The sequence below is a fragment of the Suncus etruscus genome, chromosome 4 (assembly GCF_024139225.1).
Source record: "Suncus etruscus isolate mSunEtr1 chromosome 4, mSunEtr1.pri.cur, whole genome shotgun sequence".
Lineage (NCBI taxonomy): Eukaryota > Metazoa > Chordata > Mammalia > Eulipotyphla > Soricidae > Suncus > Suncus etruscus.
Window position 1 is genome coordinate 135,301,390 of NC_064851.1, and position 27,374 is coordinate 135,328,763.

At 39.7% G+C, this 27,374-nt stretch overlaps 1 protein-coding gene across 1 annotated transcript; it reads right to left on the reverse strand.

The window, feature by feature from the left end:
• Positions 1-3,075: 3,075 nt before the first annotated feature.
• TRIML1 (tripartite motif family like 1) lies at positions 3,076-9,258 on the reverse strand. The gene is made up of 6 exons (XM_049772405.1): positions 8,851-9,258; positions 8,526-8,621; positions 7,197-7,427; positions 5,793-5,815; positions 5,511-5,608; positions 3,076-3,626 (listed from the first exon to the last, which is right to left on the reverse strand). The coding sequence occupies exons 1-6, from the start codon at positions 9,244-9,246 to the stop codon at positions 3,076-3,078; spliced, it is 1,395 nt and encodes a 464-aa protein (XP_049628362.1). The 5' UTR covers positions 9,247-9,258.
• Positions 9,259-27,374: the final 18,116 nt, after the last annotated feature.

A 27,374-nucleotide genomic window follows, 5' to 3' on the forward strand; every position in this document is an offset into this window, starting at 1 on the left:
AGACAAAGGCCTTACCTCCATGCTATCTCTCCAGCCCCACTGTTTTCTTTTAATTGCAGAAGCTTCTCAGTTTAATATAGTCCCAATTGTTTATCTTTGCTTCTACTTCTTTTGGTCTCTCTCTCCTCACTCTCATTCTCTCTCTCTTCTTCCTCTCCCTCTGTCTCACACACACTCTGCTACCACTCACCTTATTTCACAGCACTTCTTCCATCGTCATTTCTTAGGGAACAACCCAAATCAGTCATCAGTGATGAGACAGTTAGGAAACCTACATCACTGTTTTTTGTTTTTTTGTTTTTTGGACAATAAAAGAAGTATAGTACACCTGGATTACACTACAATTAAATGTAACTTAGTATATACAAAAAATCAAGATGTATTTTCTCTTCATTACAATATAAATAATGAAGTTTTCTATAATTGAGAATAGATTCCAAATATGTTTGATGTTTACTTTGTTTTTATTTTTACTTCTGAAAGTAATTTAGTAAAATAAATAATTTAGCAAAAATAAAAACTTGATAAATAGACATCAATGATTTCCTCTATAGTTGACTAAAAATGTGATGTGTGAAAGGAAATTCAATAGAAAGAAAAGAAAATATTGCATTATTTGGAATATGAATTCTAGTTCATACCCAGCCTTTGAATGCATGAGATTAAAATGTGTTAAGGTTGAAACAAATTTCAATTAACAGGATAGGTGAATGTGGAACTTAAAACCTACTGCTCTTGGTAGGGCCTTTGCCTTGCACGTATTAACCTAGTGTTGGGGTTCAGGGATCAGTTCCCCCCCCCTCTCTCTCTCTCTCTCTCTCTCTCTCTCTCTCTCTCTCTCTCTCTCTCTCTCTCTCGAGCGGTGTCTTGAGCCGCGTCTCGAGCATTTCAAGGAGAATCAGAAACCATGCAAATTTGCAAAGGGTGATTTATTTTTCTGGTGCCAGGGTGACACCAGGGTCAGTGCTCAGGGATGAACCCCAGAGCAAAGACCCCGAACCGTTACTTAAGCAGTGTTTTTATGATCACTTTTCCAAAGGGACAGCATATGTCACGGAAGTAGTATTCCGTTTGTTACTTATTACTTAGGAATACAGCACAACTCAGTTAAAAGAAAGATATATTTAGCAAACAAAGAAACAATCGTTAAAGCCTAACAGATCACCACTAAAAGTTACACAGAGACAATTGCTAAAACTTAACAGACCACCACTAAAAGTTACATTTTTATCCTACTGAAAAATATTAAACATAAGGTCACATTTCTTTACCTTAAAGGCTGGAGGTGGGGGTGGCCACCTTAGTCCACCTTACTAAAAGTTTTGCAAGCAAAGATAACAGAAAGCAGGAGCAAATTGGGTGTGTACTGCCTTCCTTGAGTAGAGCCAGATTCTTATCTCCTTCAGCCAATGCTAGCCTGTGGCTCTGAAGGTCACGAAACAGGACACCTTGTAAGCTAAGGGAAACTTCAAACTTAAACTATATGTGTATTTATGAAAAGCAGAAACTTCTTGTCCCTTTCACTAGGACGGTAAACAGTTCAATTCCCCCGCCTCAAATATGGTCCTCCAAGCCAGGAGCGATTTCTGAGATCATAGCCAGGAGTAACCACTAAATGTTACCGGGTGTGGCCCAAAATCCAAAAAACAAAACAAAACAAAACAAGAGCTTTCTGACCTTCTGTGGTCTTGCCTGCTAAAAATTCAGTTCAAGTGTCAATTTCCCCCAACCTAGTCTCCAATTTAATGACAAAAACCTGTCACCAGCCAGTTTTCAGAGTGTGGATTAAATCTTATCAGTCCTCTTCTTTGAGACTGAAAACATTGACACTTATCTGAATGGTAAAGAGAACCTTCTGTGTCTGGTGATATTCTGCAAGTTGGAAAAGAGGAAGAATTGAGCAAATTCCACAGAGCCAACTCACTGAGACTGAAGAGCTGGAATGATGACCTCCAAGAGAAGATGTCTGAGGCAGGAGGAAGTTCCACTCAGACACCATCCCCATTTTCTCCCAAACCCTGGCATTTTGGGAGAGAGACTAGACTTGATTTTATCTCCCAGCAACTGATATCCTTCTGCTTATAGTAAATCTCAAAAGTGCAGAAAGTGACTTGATATGAAACTTCATAAAGTAGGTCATTTGCTACCCATAGCCTCAATACATCTATTGAATAGGAACTTTAGTCCATTATCTCTGAACATATTAAATGACAGTGAAGTCTAGCCACTTATAAATATGTTAGCAAATAATAAAACATTGTCACATGTGTATTTGCAACATTCTGCATTCATCTGGACTTCCAGAGTTTAAATATTATTAATCACTTATAATAGGAAGCAAAGCAACTTTTCAAAGTAGAATGAAGCATGAGTTCATGTCCCCTTCCCAACCCTGGAAAAGAAATCTCATTTTTCAGGTTCCCTGAATGGGTTTGCTGACCTATGCACTTAAAACTTTGCAAGTAAGACCAAGACACATTCAAGGGGCTGGTGAGATAGCATGGAGGTAGGGCGTTTGCCTTGCATGCAGAAGGATGGTGGTTCGAATCCCAGCATCCCATATGGTCCCCCATCGCTGCCAGGAGCAATTTCTGAGTGTAGAGCCAGGAGTAACCCCCAAGTGCTGCCGGGTTTAATCCAAAACCAAAACCAAAACCAAAACAAACAAAAAAAACACATTTAAATAGCAAAGATACTTAGAGTCAAAAATAAACAAATACATGTGGAAAAAAATATATTTATAAAACTGATCTATAACAATGGGATTGGAGTTAAGAGTTCTACTTGCATATTGGAAATAGTTTCAGGTGCATATTTTTCAGGGCCTGCAAAATACATGGCATATCCAGGTAATAAATTTGGTAAATGACACAGGATATGGTTATTTTATCCCATTGGTATTGAAACTTAACTGTCCAATTGGCTGCTCATTGCAGGCTCAAGTTCCTGTAAACTCTTCGGGGAGGTTCTTTTTGATCACCTGATGTTGAGATTGTCAGTGCATTAATCATCTTAATTAATAGTCATCTGTTGGTCTTAGACTCCCACCTCAGCCAAGGCTCAGCGGCATCTTCCTCACATACAATTTTTCAGTGAGCAGATGGTCAGGGGGCCCGTGTTCGTCCCTTCGTTGGGGAGGCAAGGGGAAAATATAGGTCTGAGAGAGTCTTCGAAAGATACTGGAGGGAAGCTATAAATCAGGGACTCGTCTGTCACATTGTAGAATGCTATGTGTCCAGATTCATAGTCTAAGAAGATGCCAACTTTATGCACAGGTTCTCTGACATGCTGGCCTTTTAAGGGGGAGGAGACCCAAAGACTATAATCCTCTCCGATTTTTAAGCCTATAAGTGAGAAGAGGTCCCCAGGAGGCTTTGGCTGGTTCCCTTTTCTGTTCAATGATTCCTTACAGATGCCCACTTCCCACTCAGTCTTGTTTCCCACTTCCACTTCCCAGTAGTGTCTTCCAGATGTGAAGATCTGAGCACCCAACACAGTTGCTGACTGGTCGAATCGCTCTGGGTTGTCAGGTAACTGTTGTTGGATTCCTCCGTGTCTCACACTTTTCAGATCCTCTGACAAGACTAGATAGGCATTAGCTGTGTTTGGATCCAGAGTAATATCCGCTGCAAGAATTAAAAAAGTAGACTTTTTAGTAGTCTTAATTATCCTCTCTAACTCTTAAAAATATCATTTATTAAGTGTTGGGAACTTCTGTTTTGCTTGGAGCAGAAACTGAGCCCTATTTGACCATTTGCAAGACATAATAAAACACTAAAAGGAGATTGGGGAGAGTTGAGTACAAAGTGATATTTAGGCTCCTGAAGAAGAGAGGAATCTCTCTACAAAATAGTATTCTGTTTAATAGACACCTTAGAACTTGAAGCTCTTCATCCACAAAGGAAATCCTATGCCAAATTGTATATTCACTGGGTGAACACTGGGTCTAGTTCTTCTGTTTGGATGTGAGAGAAATTAGTAGAATGCCTGTCTTCAATACAGGAAGTAGGGGGTGGAGGAGGAGGGAAAATAGTGGTGGGAATGTTGCAGTGGTGAAAGGGGGGTGATCTTTTTATGAATAAAACCTAATTATAAACATGTTTGTAATCATGGTGCTTCAATAAAGGTATTATTTAAGAAATATCAATTAATGATCACCTACTTCGGTGTCAAGCATTTTCCTTGCATTCTAAACTATGTCTCACTTAAAATGCCATGTATTATTAACTTTTTTGTTCATTTTTATAGACAACAAAACTAAAACTTATAAAAGAGGACTTGACTAAGGTAAACAAAGATTTGAATGTTTGGAAGGCGTTCCTCATCACATTTTTCATTGTGTCTTGCATCTTGACCTTCCTATGATAGATATATCATGAACTTTTGAGAACTTTGCTTCCATCTTCCTGAGTAAGTTACAGAAGCAGTTTCCAACTTCTACTAACTGCTGACACTGTCCCCACTGTGCATATTTTTCCCTTTTTTTAAATTTCTTTTCCTTTTTTTTTTTTTTTTTTTTTTTTTGGTTTGGTTTTTGGGTCACACCCAGCAGCACTCAGGGGTTACTCCTGGCTATAGGCTCAGAAATTGCTCCTGGCTCTGGGAACCATATGGAACACAGGGAATCTAACCAAGGTCCATCCTGGGTCAGCTGCATGCAAGGCAAAAGCCCTGCCACTGAGCCATCACTCCTGCCCCTCTTTGTATACCAAATCTCAATTAGAATCTATGTGATTATCATTTATTGTCTCTAGATGTTTGGACAATCTACATGAGCAAGGTACTGTCAATGATCTGATTTCAGTGGCTAGTGCTGGACACACAATAGACACTTTTCAATATCCATCAGCTTTTCTCTAAAGATTCAATAAAATTTGAGAACTAATGTACAACTGCCCAAATATCTAAAGCATATTTAGAGGATAATTCTGAGTGTTTCCTCACAGGGTTTTAAAGTTGAAGTTAAAATGCTATCTCTAAGAGCTGGGATGCATCATTCATGTGCAGAAGGCACAGAATCAATCCCAGCACCACCTGGTTCCTGGAGCACTACAAGGAGCAGTTCCCAAGTCCTGCTGGGTGTAGTCCTCCCTCTAAAATAAAATAAAGTTTGTAAGTTTTTATCTTGACAAGAATAAAAACGGAAATGCAGAAGTTTTTAATGAAGAGGTGTGTGTGTGTGTGTGTGTGTGTGTGTGTGTGTGCGCGCGCACGTGCGAGAAGAGGATGCTGTGGAGGTCAAAATAGAATAATAAAAGCATAGGAAAAGTCTTCAATTTTAGACTGATAAACCACATCTGACATCAATCAAGTCCCACTGCTTCTCTCTTCTCTGGCACAGGAGAATTTGTGACACAGCCTTCCTGACTTTAGTGCTGATACAGGGTACCTTAACTGAGAACCTGGCATAGAAATATTAAGTACATAAGCTTCAGGGCTCAGTCTGCTTTGCTAACACATCTCAGGCTAATCGGGGAATTCCCTAGAGCTTTGCCATAAGGTTGACTTACTGCTAAATTTTCTTAGCATTTCTCTCATTCCCGTGATACGGCACAGACACAATTCCATGGTAGTCGTCTCTGGACAATAAAGCAAGAGTGGCTCACTCCTACAGGAGGGCAGAAATAGTTAGTTGGCCTGTTCCTGCCACCCTTTATAGCTTGTTCTAATGGATGATCCCAATAATGACCTTTGACTCTAATAATGAGGACCCTCTCATTGCTCATCTTTATTACTTCTTTTATCCAGGCCAAATCCTGTGTCTTATAACTGAACAGAGAATGCAAACTTACCTTTCCAATATTTCTCTCAAATCCTAAGGACATATTTTAAAAAAGAAAAAGAAGGAGGATTAGTGCTTGTGCATTTTTATCACCAGCAAAGACTGGTGTATAAAATTAATCTCAAATATCACAGAATCTGTATCCCCAATCTGTATTCCCAAACTTTAGACCAGTATCTTCAACTGCCTGCCCATGGCCCATGCCTGCCCATTGCTGAGCCTGTATATGGATGGATTGGGGTATTAGGAGGGCTCAGAATAATGTCATTATGGAAGCTATGCTATGCAGAGATATGAAAGTAGTGTGTGTTTAAGAAGGTCCCAATATAATGCCAACATGGGGAAGCAATAGAACAAATATGGAGAAGAGAGAATTAGTATATAGAATGCTTAGGTTCAACCATATACTATCTAGTAAATAGATTCTTAACTGCCACAGATCTGAGTAATTTAATTATTATTACAATAAATCCATCCCATATACAACAGTCACTATTATCTTATCTCTGTGAAGATTAATGTGCCTAGTGCATAGAAAATGTTCCCTGGGGCTGGGAAGGTGGCGCTAGAGGTAAGGTGTCTGCCTTGCAAGCGCTAGCATAGGACGAACAGCGGTTCGATCCCCCGGCGTCCCATATGGTCCCTCAAGCCAGGGGCGATTTCTGAGCGCATAGCCAGGAGTAACCCCTGAGCATCAAACGGGTGTGGCCCAAAAACCAAAAAAAAAAAATGTTCCTTAAACTTGAGATATTCATCAAAACTTAGATTTCAGAGAGGAAAGAGGAGCAAAAGTTAGAGTGGATTCATAAGTTTTGGATGAGATCATTATTCCCCTGCAGTGCCGGCCCCACTTTTCCTCACTCTTGCACTACTACAACCTCGAGATTTTATTCATAGAAATAGTGTTGATGGGGCCGGCGAGATAGCATGGAGGATAGGGCCTTTGTCTTTCTTTTTTTTTTTTTTTTTTTTTTTTTTTTTTTGTGGTTTTTGGGTCACACCCGGCAGTGCTCAGGGGTTATTCCTGGCTTCACGCTCAGAAATTGCTCCTGGCAGGCACGGGGGACCATATGGGACGCAGGGATTCGAACTGATGACCTCCTGCATGAAAGGCAAACACCTTACCTCCATGCTATCTCTCCGGCCCCGGGCGTTTGTCTTTCATGCAGAGGGATGGTGGTTTGAATTCCAGCATCCCATATGGTCCACCGAGCCAGCCAGGAGCGATTTCTGAGCAGAGTCAGGAGTAACCGTGTGACCCAAAAACCAAATAAAGAAATAGTGTTGATTCTCACAAGAGACTATTTGGGGCCCCAAACCTAGTTTCAGGCTAAGCAAAAAAATTAGTGTGCTTTGAAATCTGACAGGTGGCTACTGTTTGTTTTTCTTTAATTAATTTTTCTGCTACTCTTACCTCAAAAGTTTCTACAATAGAGCTCTGACATGCGATCTCTATATGCTCAACCATTTTGCTCAGGTTCCTTATTTGCTGCGTCAGCTTGAGCTCATTTTCCCTCAGCTTCTTGACGTTCTCTCTTTCCACCCTTTCCAGCAACTGCAGCTGCAGCTGTTCCTCTTCCTTCAAGAACTGGTGCATTTTTACATATTCTGACACAACAACCTGTTTACAAGACTTTGTCTCTTCCTGTCATCAAACATACACATATGTGCACATACACATGAACATAGTAAAAGTTAGAAATGGAAACACCAATATAGTTTTTTTCTTTTTTTGCCACCCCCCCCACCAATATAGTTTCTTAATCCTTACAAAGTTCTACAGATCACTGTGACAATATTGAAACCTGACGCAAAACATGTATTTGATTGACTATACAGATAAGAAAAAAAGATTCCCCAAAATGACAGGAGATGACCTGTTATAATTAAAAACTAGAGTAAATTAAACATGGACAAGATTATGAAAAAGATGTTGTTTTTCAACAGACACTTATTTAATAAAAAAAAATACAGTAGATTAAATGAGAAGAATTTGTATCACAAAACTTCCATTTAAGTATTCAAGCTTTATTGAGAGAATCAAATAGACAGGTTTTGTTTGTTTTATAATACATAGCTAAACATTTAGCTCTCTGCATTGTTGGAGAGCTCAGGTTTAAATCTATGATTAACCTGAACACTTGTTCAATTCTACTAACTCAAACCACTATCTTGTCTTTATTTCCCTTTCTAATTCTCCTCTCTGTTTGTTTTGGGGTCCATAATCTATGGTGCTTACTGTATCTGTGTTCAGGGTTCACTCCTGGTGGTACCCAGGGCTCCATATAAGGTGCCAAGAATGAATCCTAGTCAGCCACATGCAAGGCAAGCATCTAACCTGCTCATCTGTTTCCTCAAATTCTCTTTTATTTTTACTATTGATTTCTAACTTATGTTCTACATTAATAAAAATAAATATTTTATAATAATTATAAGCATTTCCATAATAAAGGTAGTTACAAAAGGCTTGGTATGGATTTATTTGTTATATTTTTTGTTTTGTTTTTGTTGTTGTTGTGTGTTTTTTCCCAAAAAAGCTCAGGGACCAAGGAATTATGTGAATTGGGTCCTCAGACTGCCAGATGGTAAAAAAAAAATGCTGCAAAATTGAGGAGGGAGTGTATGGAAGACCTGGATCTACAGACTTTGGCCTTGTTTCTGGTATAGGACTCATGGTCCCTTTAATCCCTCTCTCTGAGAATCATTCCCAAAATGCCAAATAAAAACTAAAAGACATACTGACCTTGCACAATATCACTCTTTCCTTCTCATGGTTTAATATTACCTGAGTCTCCTTTCTCTTTTTACGCAAAAGAGTGAGAAGTTCCTGGAGCTTCCCCTGGAACAGAAACAAACTATGAAAAATGAATAGAGTACCATGGTCATGAAGACATCTTGAGGACCAAAAGCAAGCACAGGACTGGGATTCTAAAGCAAAGGAAGCAGAGAGAAAAAAAAATGTTAGTTATATGGTGGCTGGGGAGTGATGGTCACTGATAGTGGAGCGAATGGAAGTTAGGTGAGGGACTGAGTTTGTTCTAGGATTGAAAGGAAGCAGCCAATCTTACTTTGTGGTACTCCTCAACCCCATTCGTTTGATATGTTCTGTTCATGCCGTGACCTTGAGTTTGGAAAGCTTTTGCATTCTGCACATGAGATATCTCTTTGGGATCCAGCAGCATTCTCTTATTGTTGCCCTCTTTCTGCAGCACCTGCCATCTGAGTTGCTTGCCGATGCCAGCCAACCTCCCCAAACGCTCATTGGGCTGAAAATTTGGGGACTCCAATGACCTCCAGCACTCAGGACATGTTAGGGGAGCATTATGTTCCTCCCAGTTCCTCAGGAGACACACCAGGCAAAAGCTGTGCCCACACTCTGTGGTCACTGGGTTGGTAAAGTAGTCCAAGCAGATGAAACAGGTGAGTTCTTCCCTGAGATTCTCCATCAGATCTGCTGTAGACATTGTCTGAAAGCAGGATACAAGGTTAAGTTTAGACGCCTCTCTAGGGATTAGAAAAATTCTCCCTGAAATTTGATAGCTGTGAGCAACAAGTGGCAGATCAGTTTCTATGTTGTTATTTCAGAAACTCACTTCTCTGGGTCTAGTTTCATCAACTGGCATATACTATTCTCACACAAAGCCAATTATGACTTAATGTAGAACTCTAGTAGACTGAGTTCATCATCAGCCTCAAACATTATCTCTCATGAGGTTGAATACTGAAAACTTTTTCTCCTCATGAATCCTCCTTATTTTGGAAGTTGGTCCTTACATGTAGAGTACTGTGAAAATACTGCAACACACAGGTTTATATAAGTTTGGGAAATTTACTATAAATAAATATAGAGGTTGGAATTACTGTGAATTTTAATATCACCTGATTTATAAAGTTCAGATTTTTATAAATTTTTACTAAAAATTGAGAAAAAATGCATATGGTTTTCTGTCATTTTTATCCCTTCTCTCATTAGTCCCTTTTCTGTACTTGACCATAGCCTGGGAGCTTTTTCCTCAATTTTTATGTAACCCTCTTCTTTAATTTCATTTAGTGGTCCCAACAATATGAGAATCAGTGCCTGGAAATATTTCCTGACTCGACAAATAATATATTGCTGGTGTTAGAGTTACTGCTCTGCTCTGTCAAAGGACTCAGCTCTTGGCCCCCAGAGATGGCTTTTAAAACATTTTTCTTATTGAAAGTTAACTCAGGAAGCCATCACTAAGGAGAGGTAGGAAAGAATTCTATTTTCCTATGAACACAATTTTGATCACTTAGTCCACTCTTTGCAGATAGTCAGATCAGATTTTCTTAAACCCCTTAATATTTCCTTCTGGACAGAAATGAAATGTAGACATTATTTTTAAATTCATGGAGGAAGAAAAATTATAGAATGGATACTTGTATACAATAACCACTGTGATTAAGTGCTAAAATTCTACAGGTTCACTATGTCAAATTCTCATAAATTAGTTGTTATTGTATCTTATTCTCTACCCTATGTCTGCTAGAAAGTGAGAACATGAAATCTTTTCCTCAGGGTCTAAACAGCTAACTCAATCTTCACATGAATTTCATCAGACACTTTTCTGCTTTTATTGTCATCCTCTACAAATGGCTGGTCTCTATTGCCCATGACATTTCATTGACTCCAACGAAATGTTTTCTTCTACTCATCTCCAACAGAATAGAGTATTTTCCTATCTTGACTTTGATAGAACTTTTCTCACCTAGAAGTTTCTAATTTCCTTTTCCTTTTCTTGGCCCAAACTCATTTTTATAAAGTTATTAAATCAGATATTTAAAACATGTATTGTTTCTTTTTTTGTTTGTTTTTGGACCACAGCCAGCTGCACTGAGGGGTTACTCCTGGTTCTGCATGCAGAAATAGCTCCTGGCAGGCTCAGGGGACCATAAGGGATACCAGGGATCGAACCTGGGTCTATCCTGGTCAGTTGTATGAAAGGAAATGCTCTACCATTGTGCTATCACTCTAGCCCCAAATCATGTATTCTTTCTTTCTTTTTTCTTTTTTCAAATTATGTGTTCTTTCTATAGCATTTTTAAATTACTGGGATAGAAGATTAGAGATGAGCTTTGAATTGGAACTTGCCTTACAGGTGGCCAACCTAGGGGTTGAAGCCATGGTGCAAGCGGTAGGGCATCTACCTTGTAGACTAACCTAGGAAGGGCATGGTTTGATCCCTCAGCATCCCATATGCATCCCATATGGTCCCCCAAGCCAGGAGCAATTTCTGAGCACATAACAAGGAGTAACTCCTGAGAGTCACCTGGTGTGGCCCTCACACCCAAAAAAGTGGCCAAGCTGGGGTTGATCCCTCGCACTACAGATAAATCCCCCAGAGCCTCATGAGAAGTGATACCCAAGAACAGATCCAGGAATAAACACTGAGTACCATTGGGTCTGAACAAAAAAAAATAAGTAAATATAATATATAATAATATGTAAAATTATGGAAATATTTTAGTAAGACAAAGAAACAACCAGGATAGAGGAATATAATACTCAAAATAGGAAGAGAGAAAGCATCCAATTGGAGTAATAAAAGTTCTGCCACAATTGCTTCTAATCTAGGGAAAAGCTTCAAATAATGATTAGGAATTAGTCTAAAGTAAGGGTCTTACAAAACAAAAAGAAACAAAACAGAAAACTTATAGTAAGGCTGATCATCATGACTGGGAAAAGGGGTTATAAATTAACATCTACATTTAATGTATTATACACTCCAAATTCAGAAGATTTAACCATAATTATTTTTTAAAGCCTTACAATAAAGTTATGTTACATCACAGCTGCTGTATTTCAATTTGGAAGGGTGACTAGCAAATGTTTTCCACAAATAACACTGGCCTATTTCATTCCCCTACCCTCTTCAAATAACCATATCTTATTTTTTGCTAACTAGAAGAATTGATTGAGCATAGCAATGAATCAACTTGTGTGTAAACATTTTAACTACCTTCTTTAGGTAGTGAAGAAAATTTGAGGTTAAAATTCAGTTGGTACTTATACTTACTTTCTAGATACATCAAATTAGGACAAGGAAACTGGGTCTCTGACTTTCTAGTCATCTTTCTTTTTGGTCAACATGCTAAACTGCATTTTATTTGTTAGGAGTACATGAAAAAATACCAGTTCTTTTAATGAAATGGTAGAGTTCAAGAAATCTCAGGAAGAAATTGGACAGCTGCCATATGGTGTGCAGTTGTGACAGGTATCTGAAACTGTTGACTACACTCACTATTAAGAATGAACCATTGGGAATATAAATACTATCTCCCTAAATAAACCTACTAAATAGTAGGTTTAATTTATAGGTGATGAAATGCAGAAACAGCACAAGCCATGCAAAAATATATTAGATTGAAAATATAGTATAAGCGTTAAGGTACATGCATCGCATACCCTGCTCATTGTCAGGATTAACATCATAAAATGGCAATACTCCCCAAAGCATTATACAGATTTAATACAATCCCCTTAAAAATACCCATGACATTCTTCAAAGAAGTAGATCAAATACTTACGAAGTTCATTTGGAACAATAAACACCCTTGAATAGCTAAAGCACTCCTAGGGAAAAGAAAAATGGGAAGCATTACTTTCCCCAACTTTAAACTGTATTACAAAGCAATAGTTATCAAAACAGCATGGTATTGGAATAAAAACAGACCCTCAGATCAGTGGAATAGGCTTGAGTTCTCAGACATTGTCCCCCAGACATACAATTACCTAATTTTTGACAAAGGAGCAAGAAATCCTAAATGGAGCAGGGAAAATCTCTTCAACAAGTGGTGCTGGCAGAACTGGTTAGCCACTTGCAAAAAAGCAAACATAGACCCCCAGTTAACATCATGTATGAAGGTAGAATACAAATGAATTAAAGACCTTGATATCAGACCTGATACCATAAGGTATATAGAACAACATGTTGGTAAAACACTCCAGGACATTGAGACTAAAGGCATCTTCAAGGAGGAAACTGCATTTTCCAAACATGTGGAAGCAGAGATCAACAGATGGGAATACATTAAACTCAGAAGCTTCTGCACTTTAAAAGAAATAGTGCCCAGGATACAAGAGTCACCCACCGAGTAGGAGAAACTATTCACCCAACACCCATCAGATAAGGGGTTAATATCCAAAATATACAGGGCACTGACAGAACTTTACAAGAAAAAAACATCTAATCCCATAAAAAAATGGGGAGAAGAAATGAACAGAAACTTTGATAAAAAAAGAAATACAAATGGCCAAAAGGCACATGAAAAAATGCTCCTCATCACTAATCATCAGGAAGATGCAAATCAAAACAATGATGAGATACCAGCAGCAGAGATTGGCACACATCACAAAGAATGAGAACAATCAGTGCTGGCGGGGTTGTGGAGAGAAAGGAACTCTTATTCACTGCTGGTAGGAATGCCATCTAGTCCAACCTCTATGGGAAGTGATATGGAGATTCCTCCAAAATCTGGAAATTGAGCTCCCATTCGACCCAGCTATTCCACTCCTAGGGATATACCCTAAGAACACAAGAATACAATACAAAAACCCCTTCCTCAAACCTATATTTATTGCAGCACTATTCACAATAGCTAGGCTCTGGAAACAACCAAGATGCCCTTCAACAGATGAATGGCTAAAGAAACTGTGGTACATATACACAATGGAATATTATGCAGCCGTCAGGAGAGATGAAGTCATGAAATTTTCCTATACATGGATGTACATGGAATCTATTATGCTGAGTGAAATAAGTCAGAGGGAGAGAGAGATGCAGAATAGTCTCACTCATCTATGAGTTTTAAGAAAAATAAAAGTCATTTTTGCAACAATCCTCAGAGACAATGAGAGGAGGGCTGGAACTTCAGCTCACCTCATGAAGCTCACCACAAAAAGTGGTGATTGCAGTTATGGAAATAACTACACAGAGAACTACCATAATCATGTGAATAAATGAGGGTACTGGAAAGCCTATCTGGAGTACAGGTGGGGGTGGGGTGGGATGGAGGGAGATTTGGGACATTGGTGGTGGGAATGTTGCACTGGTGAAGGGGATGTTCTTTTTCTTTTTTTTTTTTTTGGTTTTTGGGCCACACCCGTTTGATGCTCAGGGGTTACTCCTGGCTATGCGCTCAGAAATCACCCCTGGCTTGGGGGGACCATATGGGACGCCGGGGGATCGAACCGTGGTCCGTTCCTTGGCTAGCGCTTGCAAGGCAGACACCTTACCTCTAGCGCCACCTTCCAGGCCCTGAAGGGGGTGTTCTTTACATGACTGAAACCTAATCACAATCATTTATGTAATCAAGATGTTTAAATAAAGGAAAAAGAAAAGGTACATGCATCGTATGTGGTTGACCCAATTTGTTCTCCAGGACTATGGGTCTCCACACTACAGGGTGTAGCCCTGGAAGTCCCATGCATTTACCTGTGCAAGATAAAACAGGTAAAACCTGGCATTGCAGGGCCTGAGCAACATTGAATCCTTGAACACTAGCACTGAACTGCTGTCCAAGTTGTCTGAGAATTGCTTGCAACGGTCCCCAAAGCCTACTGAGCACCTATTTGGAGACCTTCCAAAGGGGTCACCAGAAAGATAGAGCACAGGTTAAGGCTGTTGCCTTGAAAGCAGCTGGGGAGCACCTCTAGGCATCATCTCTAAGTGTAAAACTGAATGTAACCTCTGATCCTCACTGAATGCAGCTCCAAAACCAAACAAAGATAACAATGCACTGCATGGCATTAGAGTGATAGTACAGTAGGTCGGGCACTTGCCTTGAATATGACCAGCCCAAATTCGGTCCCACACACCCCAAATAGGCCTCCAACTCCCAGCAAATGTGATTCCTGAGTGCAGAGCCAGGACTAAGGACTAAGTATAAACAAGTGTGATCCCAAAACAATACCAGAAAAACAAAAAACTAGGTCCAAGCGATAGCACAGCAGAGAGGGGATTTACCTTACATGCGACCAAACCAGGTTCAATCCTTGGCAGCTATATGATCCTCTGAGCACTGCCAGGAGTGACTCCTGAGCACAGAACCAGGAGTAACTCCTGAGCATCATCAGGTGTGGTCCCCAAACAAAACAAACAAACAAACAAATAATTTCATTGTATGCCAGATATGACATCTGTATTAACATTTCAAATAGCTTTTCTTTTCTGAGAGGATGACCTAAGGGTCCACAAGCATAACTACCACCACATGAAGTCCAATAGTGCACTACACTTTCCAACTCCTCTCCTTCTCTCTGTCTCTGGACTCCTCTCAGTCATAGGCAGTGGTCCTCAAACTAAGGCTAGGCAAAAACAGGCCTATGTTCCCACTGAATTACTGGTAAGTTGGTTGATTTAATTTAAATTGTTCTTCAAATATTGTATTCTTCCCTCCCCCAATTTTTTTTTACTTCAAAAAAGATATGAGGGGCCGGGCGGTGGCGCTAAAGGTAAGGTGCCTGCTTTGCCTGCTCTAGCCTTGGACGGACCGCGGTTCGATCCCCTGGCGTCCCATATGGTCCCTCAAGCCAGGAGTGACTTCTGAGCGCATAGCCAGGAGTAACCCCTGAGCGTCACCGGGTATGGCCCAAAAACCAAAAAAAAAAAAAAAAAAAAGATATGTGCAGTATACATAGAAATTTGTTCATAGTTTTTTTTTTTTTTTTTTTTAACTATAGTCCAGCCCTCCAATGATCTGAGGGACAATGAACTGGCCCCTGTTTAAAAATTTTGAGGACCCCTGCTCTGTACTATTGCTCTGGCCTCCAGTTATCCACTAGCTTATTAGAACTATCAGGGAAAGCTTAAGAAAAGATGTTTGGGGGCCGAAGAGATAGCATGGAGGTAAGGCGTTTGCCTTTCATGCAGAAGGTCATTGGTTTGAATTCTGGCATCCCATATGGTCCCCCGAGCCTGCCAGGAGCGATTTCTGAGCATTGAGCCAGGAGTAACCCCTGAGCGCTGCCGGGTGTTACCCAAAAACCAAAAAAATAAAATAAGATAAATTACTTTAAAAGTTGTAACACAGGGGCCTGCGAGGTGGCGCTAGAGGTAAGGTGTCTGCCTTGCAAACGCTAGCCAAGGAAGGACCGCAGTTCAATCCCCCGGCATCCCATATGGTCCCCCCAAGCCAGGGGCAATTTCTGAGCGCTTAGCCAGGAGTAACCCCTGAGCATCAAATGGGTGTGGCCCAAAAAACCAAAACCCAAAAAAAAAAAAAAAAAAGAAAAGAAAAACCCACAGTTGCACCTGCTGAGTTGACAAAGATGGCAGCTACAGTTACTTTCTAGAACTTTGTATAATTTATACATCTTTTTTTTTTTTAATTTTTTTTTTGGGCCACACCCGGTAATGCTCAGGGGTTACTCCTGGCTATGTGCTCAGAAGTAGCTCCTGGCTTGGGGGACCATATGGGACACCGGGGGATCGAACCGCGGTCTGTCCAAGGCTAGCGCAGGCAAGGCAGGCACCTTACCTTTAGCGCCACCGCCCGGCCCTAATTTATACATCTTAAGGGAGAATTTAAGGTGAAATGTTTTGTTTTTCAAGTGAATAAACCCTTCATCATTTTAAGCCGTTAACTGCTGAAAAGTTACTCTAAGCTTCACTCTGGAGAATGTATATATTTTGTCTCTTGTAGAGATCAAAAGGGGAAGGCAAGGGGCCGGGAAGGTGGCGCTAGAGGTAAGGTGTCTGCCTTACAAGCGCTAGCCAAGGAACGGACCGCGGTTCGATCCCCCGGCGTCCCATATGGTCCCCCCAAGCCAGGGGCGATTTCTGAGCACATAGCCAGGAGTAACTCCTGAGCGTCAAACGGGTGTGGCCCAAAAAAACCAAAAAAAAAAAAAAAAAAAAAAGGGGGAAGGCAAAAGAAAATGTCTGAGTCAGGCAGCATGAGCAAGAAACATATCAAAAATAGTTCAAACAAATATTGACAAATAAAAATACAAGGTATAAATTTAGGATGGGTTCTAAATAAGAACCATTAGGGGAAAGATAAATATGGCATAACTTCTTAACCCCTTTTAATGGAGGAGATGAGAATTGAGATTAGAGATGATTTGAATTACTACTGTATGAAAAAGATTTAATATTAGTAAAGGATAATGTAATCTTTTCTTAAAATGAAAAAAATAAAACATTAAGGTCACTTGTTCTGTGTCTTGCTTCTATCATACAACATCCTTTTTGAAATGCTTTTTATTTAAACCTGTAGAAAAAATTAATATTTTTAACTTCTAGGGAGGTGATCATTAGAAAAATATAAAAATAACTGAGCTGAGGATGTGAGGAATAAAATAAAGAAGGATGGATGGAAGGAAAGAAGGAAGGAAGGAAGGAGGGAGGGAGAGAGGGAAGGATGTGAGGATGGAAGGAAGAAAGAAAGGAGAAAGGGAGAGAGGGGGCCCGGAGAGATAGCATAGCAGCGTTTGCCTTGCAAGGGCCGATCCAGGACCAAAGGTGGTTGGTTCGAATCCCGGTGTCCTATATGGTCCCCCGTGCCTGCCAGGAGCTATTTCTGAGCAGACAGCCAGAAGTAACCCCTGAGCAATGCCGGTGTGACCCAAAAGAAACCAAAAAAGAAAAAAGAAAAAGAAAAAGAAAGGGAGAGAGGAAGAAAAGAAGGAAGGAAGGAGGGACAGAAGGATGTGAGGATGGAAAGAAGGAAGGAGGGAGGGAGTAAGGAAAGAAGTAAGGAAGGGAGGAAGGAAGGGAGGGAGGAAATAAAGAAGGAAGGAAAGAAGGGAGAGAGGGAGAAAGAAAGGAAGGAAGGGAGGGAGGGAGGGAGGAAGGGAAGAAATTAGGAAATGAGGGAGGGAGGGAGGGAGGGAGGGAGGGAGAGCAGGATGAAAAGTGGAGTCTTGGAGAAAGCAACACTGGCTAGAATAGTCTTACCTGTGGAAGGTCCAAAGTTGATCCTCAGGACTTTAAGGTCCCCATGTACTTCCAGATGTGGCTGTAATACCCCTCCTAAAAGTCATATATAGACAAGAATTGTAATAAGGATTAGGTGTTTTTATCTGCACACACATGCTTAATGAGCATTAACTTTTCTTAAGAACAATTCCTTTATTCATAAGATTCTTTTTACATTACCATAAAAAGTATCTTTAGAGGCCAGAGAGTACCATGGGTGGGGCAGTCTCCTTGCACATAGCCACCCCAAGTTTGATCCCTATCACAAAATATGGTCCTGTAAGCCTGCCAGGAATGATCCCTCTGAGAAAAACCAAGAATAAATCCTGAGCACCTCTATGTATGGTCCCAAAACTAAATAAAAACAACAACAACAACAACAACAACAACAACAAAACCCCAGTATTTTGAGAGTAAAAGAAAAAAGTGTTAAATAGTTAATAGACACAGTATCGACTCTGTCTAGAACCATTCTCAACACTCTTACCTATTTATTTAAGTTAGACCATACTAAGAGAATAAAGTTTTGGGGCCGGGAAGGTGGCGCTAGAGGTAAGCCTTGCAAGCGCTAGCGTAGGATGGACCATGGTTCGATCCCCTGGCATCCCATATGGTCCCCCCAAGCCAGAGGCGATTTCTGAGCTCATAGCCAGGAGTAACCCCTGAGCGTCAAATGGATGTGGCCCAAAAACAAAACAAAAAAAAAAAAAAAAGAGAGAGAGAGAATAAAGTTTTACATATGCTGTATCTATTATTACTATTAATTTTTTTTTGTATGTGTGTAGTTCCAAGTAGTTTTAAAGAGACCTGGAGCCCCTTCTTGGGCCAATGGCAAAGAGGCAAAGCAGGGGGGAGAAACATCCAGGACTGTACAATTTATCATTGATAAACTGAGGTTGACCACAGGTAAGACAGTCCATAATTTTGGTTCAAGGTTTTTGGGTTGTTTTTTTTTTTAGCCACACTCAGGTGCAGCTCAATGCTCGCTGACTGGGGACTATGTGTGACTATGCAGGATAGATCCCAGGCATCTAGTTTGAAGAACTTGCACTCAGCCAGTTGAGCTCATTCTCCATATATGCTACTTTCTAGATCCTATTCCCTGCTCCAGTATCTTCTTGAAACTATTCTCTGGGGAATTCTCAGGCTAGGTTGTATATATGATCACTTGAAAAGGTAAATTATTCCTGCTGTCTATGAACTAATTTTTCAAGCGATCACTAATTGGATCCATTGGCCTCATTGGTATTAATTCTTTTTTTTTCTGGTATAGATTCTTAGCCAGTGGTTCCAAGCACTACCTGCAGTGTTGTAATGTAAATGTATAAATTAGTGTCTCATCCTAGGCACAGCTGGGTGTGCCTCTCAAAAAAGTTTCAAAGGAGGGGCCAGAGAGATAGTATAGTTAGTAAAGCACTTGCTTTGAATACAACAAACCCATGTTGATTGCTCAGCAACTGAGCCCCATCAAGAGTAGGTTCTAATCAAGTCAGTTGTGACCCAAAACCAAAAAGAAAAAAAGAGAAGAAAACAGTGCCCTGGTGATATGCCTGCCTTCATGCAAAGAAATATTCCAAGAATAACCTGGAGCTAGGATAAAGGCTGAGATAGCAATATCCAACCACAACATACTTAAAGACTGGCATGTGCCAGTTATAGTGAGATAAATAATAGATTCTGTGTTAGAGATCAGATACCTATAACATATCTTAAAAATATGAGCTTCAAATAATTTTGGTTTGTTTTATGGGGCATATCTAGAGGTGGTCAGGGTTTACTTTCTGGCTCTGCTCTAGAAATTACTCCTGGCAGGTTCAGGAGACCAAATGGGATGCTGAAAACTAACCTGGGTTAGCTACAAGCAAAGCCCTACCTGCTGTGCTATCACTCTAGCCCCTCAAATATTTTTTAAATTGGGTTTAATTTATTTGGTTTTGGACCACATCAAATGGTGTTCAGAGAGCATTCTTGGCAGTTCTCTGTGTACCTTGTGTGGTGCTGAGAAATAAAGTTGAGTCAGCCTCAAGTAAAGCAAGCTTGGCCTCAAGGTTGATTTTTCTTATTTTCTTTTTTTGGTTTTTGGGTCACCCCGACAGCGTTCAGGGGTTACTCCTGGCTCTATGTTCAGAAATCACTCCTGGCTGGATCGGGGGACTATTATGGGATGCTGAGATTCGAACCACCATCCTTCTGCATGCAAGGCAAATGCCCTACCTCCATGGTATCTCTCCAGCCCCTCAAGGACTTTTTTTTCTCCTGAGTACTGCTGGGTATTTTGTCCCCCAAATACATAATACATACATACATACATACATACATATATATATATATACACACACACATATATATGAAAAAAATAATCAATAATACACAATATCAGTGCTCTTAAACATGCCACAAACACAATTGTCTTTGGCATAGGAAGAGAATATCTATGTGTATAAATTTGAAGTTCTAATGAGTTTTATTTGACATGTGTCTGACTATGTGTTGACTGCATGATCTATGATCTGAGGTTTCTAACAATGACTACACAGAGAGAGAAAGAGAGAGAATACATTTCATTTAGAATGATCATAAAAGGCAAATAAAGTCAAAGTTTAATTAGATCTCAATCAAGAGTTCTTAGAATTGTCATATTAGGGATAGATATTGAATAGGAATAGCATGTTCTTTAGTACAAAATGACAAAAATTATAATTGTGATTTGAGAGTCACATTGATTTTAGGTTTTTCAGATATTGAAACTTGGCTCCAATAAGAGCTGCTGAAGATGAACACAGAAAATACCATCTGTAGTAGTAACATCACCGTCAACATTTATTTCATGGAGTAAGTCCTCATTTCATGTCATCTGTAGGTTCTTGGAAATTGAAGTTACAGACAAAGATGTTAATCAACAAAGCAGGTTGTTGAATAACATTACATTGTTTTATGTGGGCTGGGATTTCTTTTTTCCTGTCATTTCTGTTACTGGAATGCCTACTGGATTCTTGGTTCAGTGTTTACAAGATGCTTATTTTGTTATTCCCATGAGTATTTTACCCTTAATAGAACATTAACTCTTCCCTGGTCTCCTATTAAATGTCTCTCACTCTTTGAAAAAGCCGACTCAAAAGTTATAAGATATTTTAAAGTTGTGGTGGTGTTGGTTCTTTCATGTCTTTGAGTCTACCATATGGCTTTTTGTTAAGGGCCATTAATATTTTTATAAACATCTGGCTCAAGTTGCCTAGGGATTTAGTATTCTACTCCAACACTTACAGAAGCACTGTTTTTTAGTGCATGATTTGGCAGAGTATAAAGTCTTTGTTGTTTGATTTTTGGGGGGAGAAGCAGGGGATTGAGGAAAAAGAGATCATATAACAAAAATGCATATATAGGAAAAAGGGCTTGAGTGGTGGCATCTGCCTTGCTGGTGCTAGCCTAGGGCACACCATGGTTTGATCCTCGGTATCCCATATGGTCCTCCAAGCCAGGAGCAATTTCTGAATGTATAGCGATTTCTGAGTGTTACCAGATGTAGCCCCCCCAAAACAAACAATAAAACAAAAAATAACCTAACATTCCATCAAGATCAAGCAATATTAAAATAGAACATTTTGTATATTGGGTCGAGTTCATGTAGGTTTATGTTATTGAGAAGGGAATGTGTTGTATAGTCTGCAGAACAATGAAGCAAAATAGCAGAGATGTCCTTACTAATGAATAAGAGATCTGGGAGTCATGCCAGACAATATGTAAGGGAGCACTAATTCTAGAGGTAGCCTGCATTAAAATACTTAATCTTAGGCCAGAGGGCTAGTACAATCAGAAGGACATTTGCCTCACATGTAACTAACACATGTTGAACAATTATGATACCCTACGTCCACCAGGAATATTCCTAAGCACAGGGCAGGCCAGGAATAACCCCTGAGCATAGCAAAGTATGCCTAAATCCTTCAAAATAAAATAGTTAACCATTTAGCATTAACAAATTACGGTAAACTTAAAATGATAGCAAATAAGGTAGACTTTGTTATTTTAAGATGTGAGTGAAAATTTGCCTTCAAGTTTTGCCTCCAAATTCAAAAATTATAAAATACTTTTTACCAAAATGAAATCAATTGTGAAAAGCAGAGAGTAGTATAGTCCAAAACATGCATAGGAATAACTGAATAAGCATCATAATAGGTAGAGGTATAACTGAAGAGGCACTCTATAGGCCAGAAAAGAACTGAAGAAAGTAAGCAAGTCTAAAAACCAAAGCTTGGGGCCTAAGAGATAGTGTGGAGGAAGGGTGTTTGCCTTGCATGCAGAAGGATGGTGGTTCGAATACCGGCATCCTACATGTTCCCCTTGAGCCTGTCAGGAGTGACTTCTGAGCATAAGCCAGGAGTAACCCCTGAGCGCTGCTGGTGTGACCCAAAAACCAAAAAATAAAATAAAATAAAATAAAATAAAATAAAATAAAATAAAATAAAATAAAAACCAAAGCTATTGTTTTATGTGCAGGTAGAATTAGGGTGACAAACAGCCTCTACATTTGGGGGTGGTTTCCAGGAAAGCAAATGCATACTTATGCGGGGGACAGCTGCTAAGCACAGGTGAGGAAGCCATACAATGGATCTGCACATCTCTTAAGTCTTTAGTGGAGAAACAGCACCAGAGGAGTTTTTGATATGGTGATGAAGAGAAAGTGCCTCTAAGTCAGGAGGTTTCAGGGTGTTCCCCAAGAATAGTTTTTTTAAAATTTTTTTTATAATTTTATTGAGACTAATGTGAATTATATGTCTTCCACAGTTATATTTAAGGTACATAGTGAGAGTGAATTAGGGCAATTTCCACCACCAGTATTTACTTCCCTCCTCCCCTGTTTCCACCATGCACCCCATACCTCCACCCTTAGCCCCCTGAACTACTAATGTAACAGGTTCCTTTTGTGTATAGCTTGTTGTAGTTTAGCTTCTATTCAGTCAGGGGTCTTTAGTTCTTCATTGTAAAGAGGTAGGTAGTATCTGTAAGGCCCAATTAATGCCAAAAAAAGTGGCCCGGTAGCTGCTTGAAAACTCTCATACTCCTAAGGACAACAAACCTTAAGCCAGTCTGGTTTTTTTGTTTGTTTGGTTTGGTTTTCGGGTCACACCCGGGGCACTCAGGTTAATCCTGGCTCTGCTCAGAAATCACTCCTGGCTGGGTCGGGGGACCATATAGTATACGGGGAATCAAACCGAGATCCGTGGGGGTTGACTGCGTACAAGGCAAATGCCCTACCATTGTGCTATCTCTCCAGCCCCAATTCAGTCTCTTTTTAGCTCTTGAAAAATCGAAATTTGGAAAACTGGAGAAAGGGAGTACAAAGTTGTAAAAAAAAAACTTTATTACTATGGTGGGAATAATGGACTGAATATTTGATAAAAATCTCCACATAAAGGAAGATTCATCAGGCTTAGAGAAAGGATAGGAAGAAGACAAAGACTCACTGGGCTGAGAAAGGAGGGACTCAAAGGAATAAAATGTGATCTCTGAGGGAGGATGGGAGTGAGGCCTTTGGAGGAAGTGAAGTGCCATTTGAGATAAAGAAAATGTTGTCCTGGGCCCGGAGAGATAGCACAGCGGTGTTTGCCTTGCAAGCAGCTGATCTAGGACCTAAGGTGGTTGGTTCGAATCCCGGTGTCCCATATGGTCCCCCGTGCCTGCCAGGAGCTATTTCTGAGCAGACAGCCAGGAGTAACCCCTGAGCACTGCCGGGTGTGGCCCAAAAACAAAAACAAAAACAAAAACAAAAACAAAAAAAAGAAAATGTTGTCCTTAAAATTCCTTAGGGTGAAATCTAGTTTAGAAAGATAAAATAGAGGGGCCAGAGTGATAGTACAGTGAGCCCCTATAGTGTACTGAGTCCTGCCAGGTGTAGCCCAAATTTCAAGGAAAAGAAAAACAAAAAAGAAATATAAGATAGTCTTCCTAGCCTGACTGGTGTGTTAAAACAAACAAACAAACAAGCAAACAACAAAAAAACAACAACATCCTGAGGTTGGATGGCCTTTGGATTGCCACAGAAGTTTTCCAGAGATTGAACTATAAAGTTTGGGAAGCTGTGACGATTTTTCTTTTTATTGGGACCAACTGTGAAAACGCCTAGAATTGTCCTTAGACTGTGACACATTCTTTGATTGGGCATTTATTCCTACTTTTGTTTTTTTTTTTACACTCTCTTTATAATGCAAAAATTACTTCCTTCAGCAAACATTAATTATGAAAGCAGATATTTTTCAAATCTAGGTACAATTTTTTGAGAAATTCGAATAAAATGTTGGAGCTAGGGAAAAAACAAACGAAAAAAAAAGAAGGTTCTGAGCTAATGACTCAGGATTTCTGATTGTCAGGTTGTTGATACATGCACCATTGAGGTTAATTTCAGAAAAAACTATTTAGGAGCTACTTTGTGGCAGGTACTCATAATACCTGGGAGCTATATTTAAAAAAAAAAGATAGACTATTTATTCACTCTTAAAGAAGCTTCAGACCTGGGTCACAGGGCATTCAGCATTTTGGGGAAGTTCATTAGAAATGTAAATGACCAGACTCTACTAGATTTAAATCAGTTTCTGAGGGGTGAGGTCCAGAAGTCTGGTTTAAATAAGCTCAGATAAGTCTGTTGTTCACTGAAGTCTAAAATCTGCTGTCCTTGATTTGGTATATGTGTATTATGTGAAACTTTAGTGGTTTCCTACCTGATAAGCAGTAGCGGCCCTAGAAGCAGTTGAGCAGATAAAGGCCCTTTTATCTCCACTATGGCTGTTCTCTAAAGGAAAATACTTCAGACTACAAAGGTGAGTTTTTTTATGTTTTTCATATTTGTGGTTTTCTTTAAATACCAAGATATAACTTAGTATTTATGGATACAAGTATACACACAAAGTGTAACAGCCATAAAAGATTAAGAGAAAATGGAGTACTAGAAAAAATAAAGTCATGTTAGGATTGAAGTCTGCATTTATTTAAAAATTAAAGATGGAAAGATCAGGGAGACAAATTATCTTCCAACATTGTTTTTGCTTGGTTCTCTAAACAAGTTTAATTAAACTCTGTTCTATCTTTCTATCTTTTTTTGGTGCTAATTTGATTTTAGGTAATAAAGATACTGAACTTCTGCTATGCCATAGACACAGGCATTTATGGAAATTAGGTGGGGTTTTTTTTGTTTGTTTTGTTTTGTTTTTATGGGGGCAGAGTAACAGGTACACATGTTCATGTATAAAACCAGATTTTAAGAGTTGGTGGAAAGATGGGTATTTCCAGTTGGATAGTTATAATAGTGACCTTTGAGCTGAAAACTGAAAAACAACAATAAAGAGTTAGACCTATAAAATTTTGAAAAAGAAAGTAAAGAATTGCTAGCCAAGGAAGCAGAAAAAGGCACAGATGAATTGATTGGAATTGAAACTGAATATGGTTGAGGCAAAGCTATAGGTGATATTACATGTAGGCAGAGAACCAAACCATCTAGAATTCAGTTCATCACGTGGATTTTATGCTAAGTGCAGTGGAAATTAGATTAAAAATCTGATTTAAGTTTTAAATCAGTATTCTGGTGGTTTATCTAAGAGGAGTTGGGAGGGGCTAAAGTAGAATAGAACTAGCTGAGGTGAGAAAAAGCTGAGGTGAGTTTTAAATTGCTCTGTGAATGAATTTTAAAATAACTTGGTGGGGGAGGAAAAGTATTGGGTTGAAATCCAGAGGTGTTTTAGATATGTTAATTTGGGTGCTTTATTCAACATTTAATTGTAAATGAGTTGGAAGTCCCTTGTTGAGAAGATTCAATTTGAAAGTGGTATTTACATTTGTGGAAATAAATGACCCTTCCTAGGGAAAAGCAGTAGAAGTAGGACTAGGCACAAAACTGATTTTTAAACACTTCAATATGCAGAGACTATTTTAGAGGATATGAAGTCCTACAATGACTGGAATAATGGAACAGTACAATAGAAGGGTGAAGACAAAGATTTCTTCAAAGCAAGATGAGGATGGGTCTTTGTCACTGTTGAGATCTCTGGAGACCGCTATGCCCAGATAGCCCCTAGATTTTTTTTTTAAGAATTTTATTTTTGTTTGTTTTGTTTTCTGGCCACACCCAGCGGTTCTCAGGGTTACACCTGGCTCTGTGCTCAGAAATTGATCTTGGCAGGCACGGGGACCTTATGGGATGCAGCGATTTGAACCACTGTTGTTCCTGGGTCAGCTGCTTGCAAGGCAAATACCCTACCGCTGTGCTATCTCTCTGGCCCTTTGTAGAGATCTTTTCTTTTTTTCAGTTGTTTGTCAGATGAAAAATAATTATATTTAGGGAAGATAGAAGTGGGTTGAAGAACATGGACTTTCAAATAGAACAGAAGCAAATTTAAATCCAGAATGACAAAGGTGGGGCCGGCGAGGTGGCTCTAGAGGTAAGGTGTCTGCCTTGCAAGCGCTAGCCAAGGACCAGGACCGCGGTTCGATCCCCCGGCGTCCCAAATGGTCCCCCCAAGCCAGGGGCAATTTCTGAGCGCTAGCCAGAAGTAACCCCTGAGCATCAAACGGGTGTGGCCTGAAAAAACAAAACAAAAACAAACAAACAAACAAACAAAAATGACAAAGGTAACATTTGCCACTTGTATAACACATCATTTTCAGTGCTTCTTTAACTTTAGTAAAAGAAAGCACCAAAAATCTGCTAGAAGTAAATAGGTAAAGGCTTTAATTTGTTGTTCACGGACAAAATGAAAATGACTTTTGGGGGGAAGTAACACCTGACAATGCTCCCGAGTTTCTCCTGGCTCTACTCAGGAAGCACTCCCAAAGTGTGGGATGCTGGGATCAAATCAAGTCTGCTGTGTGCAAGGCAGTCTCTACCTGCTGAATGGTTTCATTTATTGAGATAAATGTAGGAGTAGTAGTTTTATTATGCCTATCATAGTTTTATTCATAGTAAGATAAAGCAAGCTAAACATATTGAAAGATACACATCAGAGCAAAAATACATCTTTCTCATGCTGGTTAGAATGCAATTTTGCACTAACCTTGTGGTTGAAACTGAAGGAAAAGTACCAAAATATATAGGTGTAATCACATTTTTAGGGAATGCAGGTTCTTTCCACCTTGTTGTGAACTATGAAGTCAGTGCTCAAGTTCAACATCTAGCCCTCAAGCACTCAAAATTGAAAGCAAGAGACCAGATATGAAGTGGCCAAATTCAGCAGAGATTTTATTTAACAAATGGGTGTGATGGGAGCCAGAAGAGATAGTATAACAGTAGGGCGTTTGCTTTGCATGCAACTGATCCTGGAAGGTGGTTTGAATCCCATTATCCCATATGGTCCCTAGTGCCTGCCAGAAGCGATTTCTGAGCACAGAGCCTGGAGTAACCCTTGAGCACTGCCGGGTGTGACCCAAAAACCAAAACCAAAACCAAAAAACAAATGGGTGTGGTTGAGCTTTTTTTTTTTTTTTTTTTGGTTTTTGGGCCACACCCGGCTCAGGGGTTACTCCTGGCTGTCTGCTCAGAAATAGCTCCTGGCAGGCACGGGGGACCATATGGGACACCGGGATTCGAACCAACCACCTTTGGTCCTAGATCGGCTGCTTGCAAGGCAAACGCCGCTGTGCTATCTCTCCCGGCCCGAGCACTT